The 12084-nt window shown below is 40.1% G+C and overlaps 1 protein-coding gene across 3 annotated transcripts in view; it reads right to left on the bottom strand.

The window, feature by feature from the left end:
- Nucleotides 1-12084, bottom strand: part of SNAP23 (synaptosome associated protein 23) — a 37080-nt gene that overhangs the window by 11082 nt on the left and 13914 nt on the right. For all 3 annotated transcript variants that reach the window (XM_089521878.1, XM_089521877.1, XM_089521879.1), the window contains exons 2-5: nt 4538-4633; nt 4009-4050; nt 3623-3671; nt 991-1108 (exon numbers count right to left, since the gene is read on the bottom strand). In XM_089521878.1, coding sequence (XP_089378004.1) covers nt 991-1108; nt 3623-3671; nt 4009-4050; nt 4538-4594 — 266 coding nt within the window. In that variant the 5' untranslated portion in view covers nt 4595-4633. The remainder of the gene's footprint in view (nt 1-990; nt 1109-3622; nt 3672-4008; nt 4051-4537; nt 4634-12084) is intronic.

Raw genomic sequence — 12084 nt, forward strand, 5'->3', positions numbered from 1 at the left:
GAGAGGTGAGAAGAGCCTGGATACACAAAGCTATATTAGTCTCTTAGTTGCAGGTGCCATACTCTTTGTGTGTGAGAACAAAAGAAAGGAAGGCCACTTCTATTGGCCATTTGGTTGCTACTTCCTCTGGGGGACTCCTTGGGAGAGTGCTGTACTTGCCACCAAAAGGGGTGCATGGCTTTGTGTAGCCAGCCCCTTTGCATCTCTCTCAACCAAGAATCATGAACCAGAGACAGCAGCAGCAAGTCAGATACAGCTGAGGCAGATACTGCTGTGCAAAATGGGAGATGGTGGCAGCAGCAAGGGGGCAGCCCTCCATCCTCTTCATCTTGCCATTGGCAAGGATAGAGGGGCACTGGGGGGGATCTAGTCAAGCCTGGCACTACTCCATTTACGTTGGTTACCTTAGGAGCAGCAACCAAGTGGCCAGCCTTCCTTCTTTTTCTTCTTGCACATAAGAAGCACGTAGCTTCATGTAGCCAGGCCCAAAACACTTTTCTCAGCAAAAGAAGGAGTGTTTTCTCCTTTCTTGACTGAGAAGCATGAATCAGAAGCAGGTGCAGCAGCGGCAGTGGTGGCAAGCCAGGCACCACCAAGGCAGCCACTGTGAAAGCGAGGGGTGATGGTGAGGAGGCAGCCCCGTCTTCCTCGTCCCACAATGGACAAGGATAGAGTAGGTGCACAGAAGGAGAGAAGGAGGGAGGGCCGGCCAGGTGGGGGCGCTACATCTCTCACTCCCTTGCTACATTGCATGATGAAAAGGCAAGGCAAAATCTTAAGCCTGCGGTGGCAGCCATGGATCATGGGTAAGTAAAACTGCAAGTACTGATCCAGTGGATACAGGGGTCGCACTGTACTTAACTGAGGTATACTTGTACATTAAACCACATCAGTAAAAACCTAGTAATCTTTGAAGTTCTCTGAATGTACTGCAGCAGGTTGGATTATTTGTCTTGAAGAAAGCATCTTATCAACCTGACTTTAACTGACCTGTTACAAGGACAGACACAGAGACCACAACACTTATTGAGTTCTGTTAAATTCTTCTCAGCTTCTCTCATGTCTTTGTTTATCTGGTCCATGCCTTCTTCTATACGGTTCAGCTGTTCTAAATAAATGTATTAAAATTAGTTGTTTTGAGACTTTGAAGCTGAATAATGGTTTCTCTTCATATAGAAATACACAGTTTATGTACAAAATGCATTTTGAAAACAACTACCAGGAAAACATATTAAAAAACAATGTGGCAGGTGCTGTAAGAAAAATACTCTGTTGAAAACTAGCAATAGCAAATACATTTCTATACTGCTTACCAGTGCACTTAAGTACTCCTTAAGAAGTTTACAAATTGTAAACTAATTGGTCCCAAAAAGCTGGGTACTCATTTTTGCAACTTCGGAAGGATGCAAGCCTGAGTTGAGCTTGAGCCCCTGGGTTGGTATTGAACTCGCAACCTTATGGTTGAGCAAGTGGCTGCAGTACAGGCATTTAACCACTGCACCACCAAGTGGCAACTAGTGGCATGCCTATGAAAAATGTTGGTATTTATTTATATCCTGCCCATCAATGAAGTTAAAAGCAGTTAAAAATAGGCCATTAAAATAAGAACAGTAAATATAAATATCAACTGTCTATGTAAGGAAAGTTAGGCGATTCCCAGTCTAGTCTTTCCAGGAAAAAAGTTCCAGAGCCTAGGAGTAGCTATCAGATGTTTGGGTGAGTGGCAGAACAGCAAGAAGGACCTCCCCAGAATATCTGAACAGAATATCAGATAACCTTGTCTTGAGCCATATAGAGCTTTGAAGTCGTAGAATAATTTGAATTCTGTCCTGAAACAAACTGAGAGCCACTGGAACTGATGCAAAAAGAGGTTTGTACGCTCCCTGTGGCCAGCCTTAGTTAACAATCCAGATGCAGTTCTTTGGACCTGTAGAGGTTTCTTGCATTCCTCAAAATCAGCATGTAGTGTGCGTTATAATAATTCAAATGGAATGTAATAAAGGCAAGTGTCATTATGGCCAGATCTGATATCTCAAGGAACATGTGGAACTGGTGCACAAGCCCTAAACTGTGTGTATGCACTGCTGGCCACCAGCCAAACCTGCCAGATCTCATTCTATTAAAAAAAACAACAGATGAATACTCCATAAGCGAAGCTGCTATAACCCCTGCTATAACCAGGGGTTTCTGGATGAGGATTATCTAGAACCATTTCAATCATGCTTCAGGCTTGTTTGCGGGACAGACACAGCTTTGGTCACCTTGGTGGAAGTCCTATGCAGGGAACTGGACAAAGAGAGTGTCTCTCTGTTGGTTCTACTGGACCTCCTGATGGCTTCTGATACTATCAACCGTGCTATCCTTCTGCGTCGTCTCTTTGAAATGGGGCCTGGGTACACTGTTATGCTGTTGGCTGTTGTTCTGGTCTTTCTTTGAGGGGCAAATTCAGAAGGTGGTGCTGGAGAACTCCTGTTCCATGCCCTGGCAACTGGCCTGGATAACTCCTGTTCGTAATTGGACCGTGGAGTTTCAGAGGATTCTGTTTTGTCCTCCCCCCCCCCATGCTGTTTAACATATAAATGAAACTGCTGGGGGAGGCCAGAGTTTCTGCGTGCGATGTCACCAGTAACCTGATGACACCCAACTCTAGTTCTCCTACCCATCTGATTCCAAGGTGAAGTTGCCTTAGTACTGAACCAATGTCTGTTGTTCGTAATGGGCTAGATGTGGGCAAACAAACTGAAACTTAATCCAGACAGAGAGATGCTTCTAGTCACTTGAAAGGCAGATCAGGAAATATGGACTCTGTCTGTGCTAGATGGAGATACACGCCCACTGAAATCTCAGGCTCACAACTTGGGATATTTTTTCTGAACTCAGTTCTGAGCCTGGATGCCCAGGTTTCCACAGTGGCCAGGAGTGCATTTAAATAACTAAAACTAATGCACCAGCTGCACCCATTCCTTGAAATGCCAGACACATGCTTTGATTACATCCCTTTTGGACTACTGTAGCACACTCTACGTGGGACTGCCTTTGGAAACTGTTCAGAAACTTCAACGGGTTCAAATTGCTGAAATCAGAATGCTGACTGGGGCCAGTTTTAAGGAGCATATAACTCCCTTGATGAAACAGTTTCACTGGCTACCAGTTCATTCCAGGCACAAATCAAAGTGCTGGTCATGACCTATAAAGCCTTGCACAGCTTGGGTCCAGATTATCTGAAATATCAATATATCCCCATACAAACCTGCCAAAGCTCCTAGAACTTCAGAAGGCTTTCTCTCAGTTCCACCAGCACCGCACATTCACTTGGTGATGACACAAGAGAGAGCCTCCTCAGTGGCTGCTCCCACCTGCTAGAACTCCCTTCTATGAGAGGCTAGGCTGCCCCCCCCCCTACTTTCCTTTTGCTAGCAGACAAAGCCTTTTATCTTTTAAACCTTTGGTTGCCTTTAAAAAGGGGTTTAATGTGTTTTATGAGGTGATTTTAATTATTTTTAAACTTTATTGTAAACATTTTTCAATTTACTATTTCTGGAAGCTGCCTTGGGTCTCACTCTAGGAGAAAAGTGGCTTATAAATGAAATAAATAAAAATAAGTAAATAAATTGCAACTCACCTCCTTGTTCATCTAGCATGGCAATAGTTTTGATTCCAGTATCCTGGGACTGTTAAGAAAGACATATTAATTGGAAATACAAAATCAAGAAGAATTGGATGCAAAAGTTCAAGTTACAACGAGCCATTCTATAGAGTTTCCAACAGATAATCACTTGAAACAAAAAGGATGAACTAATACAATATTGTATTAGTGCCATATAAATTTGTGATCAAAAGATATCCAGAACATTAACATCACCACTCCACTCAATATCATGACAAAGCTCTTCCAAACATACAATTAATGCATTCATACACTATGAAATGGTCAGAGTTGTGAAAGTACTTCAGATATGTTTTTTTCTTTGACCCTCTTCCAGCAAAAGAACTTCATCTCTTTCTTACCTCAATGGCCAAGCCAAGAATCCTCCTTGTGCTTTCCAAAGACTAAAATAAAGAGAGATGTTTTTCAGACACAAAGACATTTAAAACTATGTACAGAGCACACTATAATATATGTCATTTCAGGTAATTTGTGCACTGAAAGGTAGGCTTCATAGAAAGCAAAGCTATTTTGCATAAAAGCAATTCATAGGTAATGAGACCAGATGTCCAAAAAAGCTTCATTATGCTGGAAAAAATGTAAATGGTCAAATATTTAAATATTTAAAACAGAAAATAAGAATACAGTTTTGAGAATATTGCTAATCTCAAAATGCACAAGTTTTCAATTAGCAATATTTTCAAAACTGTATTCTTATTTTCTGTTTTAAATATTTAAATATTTGACCATTTAACATTTTTCCAGCATTATAGAAGCTTTTTTGGACATCTGGTCTCATTACCTATGAATGGGTTTTATGCAAAATAGCTTTGCCCTTTCAGGGCATGAGGTTATGAGAAATAAGAGCATTCTGCCTGATGAGATATTTACCTCATCTGTAACTTGACTGGCTCTCAGCTGAATTTCTTCAGGTGACAATTCAGCCATGATGTGTGTCTTGACTATTCAACAATACTTGGATTTCTTCTGTAACAAAATAATATATCAATTACAATGGCAGAATCCGAATCATTTCATGTTATATTCTCCCATTAGGAATGTGGGTGGAAAAACTGAAATAAATTAGTCCCCCCCATAAGGAGTTATGCTAATTAATTTCAAGACAGAATTTGATAAATGTAGTATGAGAGCATTATCTAACCATGTCAACACTACCTCACTGTCACCTAATGTTTTGCACCTACAGTCGACCTTGTGTATAAATCAAGGGCAGGTTTGGGGGGTAAAATTGTAGATTTTAATATGACCCGTGGATAAGTCGAGGGTAAAACTTAGGGGCATGTAAATGAAGGATGTAAAAAACAAAGCAAAGGAAAACAATGCCAAAGAACTTAAAAAATCCTATTAGACATCACTATTTGCCCTCATAAGGTTGGATGGATGAGCGAGTGTAAGGGGGTAAGCACTTTCAGGGCAGATTAAACTCTTGTCTTTCACCAGAGGATGATTATATATATAAATAATAATAAATAAAATAAAACTTTAATTTATATCCCACTTTTTGTTACCACAATCAAAGCGGCATACAACCTTTAAAAAATACAATATATACAATTCCCATGGATAAGTTGACTCAGGTTTTTGGTCAATGATTTAACCTTAATTTCTAGACTTATACATGAGTATATACAGAAATTTAAGAAGCAGAGAGATTAACTACTGTCCATATGTATTCTCTCAGTGTCTGACCACAGCAGGAGATTCTAACTTTTCCCATTGATTGCAAGCAACCATACAAGTAAATATTTCAAGGTGTTTTTTAACAGAAAAATCCCGATGACAGCCAAAAGAAAACATTCAAGTGTGGCACAAATTCTTTGTGGAAATCTAGTCAAAAAGATAACTGCAGCAGCTGCTTTCAAGAAAGACTTAGGATGGTAAGTACCTCTTTTTCTAGCACAAAACACATTCTTTATGGAGTCCTATAACCAAGAGCAGCAACTGAGATTACATGAAGGATGATCAAAGTAATTGATTTCCTGAACTTTTAACACAGGGTTTCAACAGAAGAGAATGTAAGAAAGTTCATTAACTATGGGTACATCTACACTGTAAAAATAATACACTATGATACAACTTTAACTCTCATGGCTCCATCCTACAGAATCCTGTAGTCTTCCCAGGCACCAGCACACCTTGGCAGAAAAGACTAGAACCTGAAAAACTACAAATCCCTGGATCCACATGCTTGAGCTACAGCACTTAAAATGGTGTCAAACTGCATTATTTCTATAGTGTAGATGAATCCTATATCCCTTAGATTCAGTAGTAACTTCAAATCCTTATATTTTGATTGTTTTAAACAGCTAGAAAACAAATTGAAAGATAATGAAAGAGTCAAAACAATTCTGTTCTTTTCACAAAACAATTCACTGTGCTCAACAGCCAATAAAACACAACAATTTTTCCACAGATATCTCCTCAGCAATGCACAATGAATCAAAACAAGTAATACCATAAGAATTCAAAAATCAGAAGCAAAACCATGCTAAAACATTAGTGAAGCCACTAAAAACTTTTTAAAAGACCTAACTGAAATGATAAATCTTAAAAGGTCTTTAAAATAAACAAACAAACAAGAGTGAGAATCAACCTAACTCTAAAGCAGTGGTTCTCAACCTTCCTAATGTTGCAACCCTTTAATACAGTTCCTCATGTTGTGGTGACCCCCAACCGATGGTCTCGGTTCCTAAGACCTTCGGAAATATGTGTTCTCCGATGGTCTTAGGCGACCCCTGTGAAAGGGTTGTTCGACCCCTAAAGGGGTCATGATCCACAGGTTGAGAACTGCTAAAAGGATGACATTCCACACAGGAAGGAATCTTTTGCATGTACTGAATGAACTGGTCTCTGTAAACAAAGGTCTGAATAACCAGAAAAGTTAATAAAAGACAGTCTGTTAGATAATTTAGGATTAAATGCAAATATAACTTATACCAGATGAATTCATATAAATTAGTGTTACAGAACAAATACATACACTGTAGTGACATAAAAGAGTGAGCAAATTTGTTCTGCTGCTAATTCTGGTTTAGTTTGGCCTTTCTTTCATTTTCTTAAGCATTATTCATGCTTCTGTTTTTTTCACCATGTATGGATGTAAGAGCTGGACAGGGAAGAAAGTGGATAAGAAGAAAATCAACTCATCTGAGATACGGTGCTGGAGAAGAGTGCTAAGAATACCATGGACATTCAGAAAGTCAAACAAATGGGTACTAGATAAGACCAGGCCTGAGCAATCCCTAGAAGTCAGGGTGACCAAAACAAGGCTGTCATACTTTGGCCACATCATGAGAAGACACAACTCACTGGAAAAAAAACAATAATGCCAGGAAATGGCGAAGGTAGTAGAAAGAGAAGAAGACTACACATTAGATGGAGAATTCAAAGATATAGCTGTGTTAGTCTGTAGAATCAGTATGTAAAGAGATTTGCATCTGAGGAAGTAGACTGAAGTCTATGAAAGCTCATGCTGCCAACTTCTTTATTTCCATTAGTCTCAAAGGTGCTAGATCTCCCTACATATACATGTTGGGTAGACTCAAAGAGGCCATGGCCCTGAGCCTGCAGGACCTGAGCAGAGCAGTTGAAGACAGGGAAGCTTGAACATGTCTCATTCATGGAATTGCCATGAGTCAAAGTTGACTCGAGGGCGTTACCAACAGCAATAACAAAAATAGCTTACAGGTTTTGATGAGGGAACAATAAACAAACGCATTAAATGAACAGTGAGGAGAAGAAAGAAGGCATTTCACATTTTTTTTCACAAAGGTGAAAAATTGACTCATTTCCTGAAAAGGAGGTTAAGAACTGATGGGAGCATGACAGAAAATGGATTTTTAAAAAAGCTTTCAACAGGAAACGAAAAGGAGGAAGACAACAAACAGGGTGAGGAATATGTATCATAATGTAAATAAAAATGAGACATTGGACAGATGTTCCTATATAAGATATACAAACATTTCTGATAAGAAACCAAGAAATAAAGCATTTGTTACATGATGTTATAAAGAAGCATGGATTATGTAAGGCATTGATAGTATTTCTCATGTAAAACAAACATTTTGAACATCCTAGGGTATGATCAATTAGCAGAAACACCAGCTGAATCCAGCACCAGAAATTTAATGAAGCCATTCCTGATCCTACCAGATTTTTATGTTTTATATAGTTTTATTACTTTAAAGTGTCAAGTTCATATTGCAGACTTGAACATTAAAATACCTTTTGTTGTTTTGTATATGATGTGTGGTCTATTCTCTAAAGGCACAGATCCTGTCTGATCTTAGAAACTAAGCAGTGTCAACCCTGGATAGTACTTAGATGGAGACCGCCAAAACATACCATGTCTTGTAGGCTATATTTCAGAGGAAAGGACTGGCAAAACCACCTCTGAGTAGGGTTGCCATAAGTCAGGACCTCCAAACCAGGACAAATGTAGGATAAAGGTAGGACAAAATTTTCAAATGTAGGACACATTTTTTTAAATGGAGGACATGCAAAAAAATTGTTGATTTTTTAAAAAATGTTAATATAAATGCATGTTTCTTAGGCATGATCAAAATGGAAGAGATTTGGCATTATTCCTAGACAGATGGCAGAAATGTGCTTCCCTTTCTGGCCAAAAACCAGAAGAAGAGGAGGAATAGTGGAAGAAGCTGAGGAGGAGGAGGAGGAGAAGAAGATAAGGAGGAAGAAGAGGAGGAGGAAGAGGGGAAAAGGAGGAGGAGGAAGAAGAGGAAGTAGAGGAAGAAAAAGGGGAGGAAGAGGGGAAGAAGAGGAGGAGGAGGAGGAGAAGAGGTGGAGAAGAAGAGGAGGAGGAAGAAGAAGAAGAGGAAGAAGGGGAGGAAGAAGAGGAGGAGGGGGAGAGGAGGAAGAAGAAGAGGAGGAGGAAGAAGATGAAGAAGGAGGAGGAGGAGGGGAGGAAGAAGAAGAGGAGGAGGAGAGGAAGCAGAAGAAGAGGAGGAGGAGAAAGAAGAGGAGAAAGAAGAGGAAAGGCTCTTTCCCCTGTCAGGCCGCCTCCGTCGCCGGCGGAGGAGGCCAGGCAGGGAATGGGCCTCGCTGAGGCGAGGCTCCTTTCCCTGCCTGGCATCCGTCACCGGGGGGCGGGGAAAATCCCAGGAGCGGGGCCAAACTAGGGCGGGACCGTGCGGACCCACCCCAAACCGGGAAAGTCCCGCCCCCAGGCAGGATATGGCAAGCCTACCTCTGAGTATTCCTAGCCTAAGAAAACCTGATGAAATGTATGGGGTTTCGATAGTGCAAAGTAAAGCCAGAGAGAGAGTGTAGGGGGAGATTCTTTTTCTGCTACACGGTAGTACAAGTAGTCATCTGATTGCTATTGGTACAACCAAATTTCCAGCTTTGGTACTATGTGCTTGGTTTGTTTTGACTTTCAACCAAATTTAAGACAACGCATCAGTTCATAAAAGGCTTAAATAACTTGTGATAATCTCATGACCCTAGCATTAATACCAATTATTTTACTGAAATTGTTATTTAAATCTTAAATGAGTAAATGTAGTTTTGATTGAGAGAGCCAGCGTAGTGTAGTGGTTTGAGTGTTGGACTATGTCTCTGGAGATGAGGGTTCAGCTTCCAGCTCAGCCATGAAACCCATTGGGTGTGAAACAACTTGAAGGCACACAATAACAACAGTTTTGATGGATAGTCTATTTGGCTGGAATCCTATTGGTTAGACCCAGTTGCAGTAGGCCCTTCAATTAATTGTTGAATAGTCAACACACAGGTAAATACAGTTGATTCAGTAGTTCTACTCTAGTTGGGGCAAAAGGATTTAAGCCTTTGGGTCATGTTTTTGGTAGATAAGCAGAGCATAAAATCAAAAACAAATGTTTAAACACTACCAAAAAATCCCCACCCTAAATGCTGAAATATTGCAAGTAAAACTGTAAGTAAAATGTCAGAATGCAGAAAAATTAACTTGGAAAAACCCTAGTACAATACAAGCAGTACTCTGTGTTCTTGTCTAGCTTTTCAATGTTTTTGAATGACAGATTACTTCCCTTTTTCCTTGTAAGTTACAGGTGATATCAGATTGAAAGAGAAATCTTTCTCAGGAATAGATTGCTTCTGTTTTTCTTTTCAAGTCTCTCTTAATCTTGGAATTAAAAAAAAAAATTAACAGTGAAAGTGAATGTTTATCTGTAGTAGAGGAAGTTACATAGAGAAATTTCCAGGGATGAGCAATATTAGTATGCAGCAAAGCAACAAAGAGTATTGTGAACTGACCAATTCTCATTGCTGTGCAAGATCCTGCCCCCCTTCAAGACCATGACATGAGCAGACTACCTCCTGTGGGAACTTTGGGGTTTCACCACAGTAGTGAATATTCTTGGGGTTTCAAGAACTCACTTCACCCAGAAGGGGTGAACACACTGGCTTAATCAAATTTCTAGTCCTTAGCAAAGTAGAATCCTGAATCAGTTAAGTCGTAAATCAACACTCAGGTAAATCTCACCATTTCAGTGGATCTACTGTAGGAATAGTAGGTGGATTTAGGTCACTGTGTCCATCTCTGACAGCTGTGTACCTTCAGATGGAGAAAGCTGTTACTGTCTCCATGAAATCCGTTACTTTTGCTGGTGAACAATAAAATAGATAGTTTATATAAGAGCCAGCATAATGAGTGTTGGGTTAGGACTCTGGGAGGTGAGTCTGAAACCTCACCCAGCCACGATAGTCCACTGGGTGACCTTGAGCAAATAACACTGGCTCAGAGGAAGGCAATAGCAGACTTCCTCTGAATAAATCTTGTCAAGCAAACACAGGGTGGCCATAAGACAGGAATGATGACTTCAAGGCATACAAGAACAGCAACAACAATGTGCAGTTAAAATGTACACAGGAAGATACATTAACAATTGGGAATTAAGAAGAAAGAATATGTAAAAACACATTTTATAACTACTGTACTAACTAGTTACTGTAATACTAATCATGAATATAGTATGTAATTATTGTTAGAGAATCAGATGATATTCATCTTTAATAGGGTCATGAGAAAGTTAAAATTTGTTAATGAATGAAGTAATCTTCGAAACAAAATTTTCATTATGGAACCTGATTCATAGAATCATAGAACTGGAAGAGATGACAAGAGCCATCCAGTCCACCCCCTTGTCATGCAAGAAATCACAGTCACAGCATTCCTGACAGATGGCCATCCAGCCTCTGCTTAAAAACCTTCAAAGAAGGAGACTCCATCACTCTCTGAGGCAATGTAAGAGCTTTCAAACAGCTCTGACTGTCAGGAAGTTCTTCCTAGTGTTTAGGTGGAACCTCTTTAGGTAGAATCTCATATATTACTTACTGAGTCCTAATGTATCCATTATTCTAGTAGGACTGCATGTGCCTCCAAGGCCATTTTTGTTGGCTGGTTCCAGGGAGGAAATGCCCCAGATACCCGGTGAGGTCAACATTTTGACATTTTGGGGGGCCAAGGGCCATCTGAGCCCCAAGAGAGGTCTTTTTAAAAGAGGAATTGAACAAAAGCAACTTCCAGTCACTTCTTGTTAAAAAAAAGCTTTTCCTGGTCCTGAAATGGCCTGGGGCAGGGGAGCTAAAATGGTAGAAAAGTTCTTCATTTCCTCAAGGAAATATTGGGGGGAGGGGGAGGTTTTTTTAGGATGGAGGTGCAATATGGAATGTTGCCCTGCAAGGTCTCCTGGGGGATTAATGCAGCCTCCTAGCATCTCACAGTTGCACACCTTTGCTATATGTGAATAAATCCATGTTGTATGATGTTATTAAAATCTATATTCTGTGGGAAGCCTCCTGCAGTTTGTTACACTGCTGTATCTCAGATCATTGTGTAAAATAAAATTTCAGTGTGAAAGTACAGTATGTCCCCCGTATCCGCAGGGTATGGGTACATTCCCAGACTTCCCATAGATAGTGCAAATCGCAGATAATAGTGAATTTTATATTTCTAGCTAAACATGACCATAGAATTGTATTGGAGGACCTCCAGATGCCTAAAGGAGACCACTGTGAGTAAATGAAACCACTGGTGACTAGCCCCATGGATATGAGACAACCTGTTTCTCAGAACCCTGAGTTTAAATAAAGATTGTGGAAATTGTTACATGCAGTCTGTAAGCACTTAGAAAGAAATGCTGTGATCAGCATGAGTTTTTCAAAAACAAGTCATACTAGGCTAATCTTATCTCTGTTTTGATCAAGTCATAAGTTTGGTAGATGATGGGAATGCTGTGGATGTAGCATATCTTGATTTCTTTAAGGCCTTTGACAAGGTCCCTACTGATATCCTTGCAAAAAAGGTAGTAAAATATGGGCTAGACAACGTGACTCTTAGGTGGATTTGTAACTGGTTGACCAGCTGAACCCAAAGGGCTCTCAGCAATGGCTACTCATCCTGGAAAAAAGTGACTAGC

This window comes from Sceloporus occidentalis, unplaced genomic scaffold (genome assembly GCF_023333645.1).
Source record: "Sceloporus occidentalis isolate IW3139 unplaced genomic scaffold, rSceOcc1.0.p SCAF_4, whole genome shotgun sequence".
In the NCBI taxonomy this organism is placed as follows: Eukaryota; Metazoa; Chordata; class Lepidosauria; order Squamata; family Phrynosomatidae; genus Sceloporus; species Sceloporus occidentalis.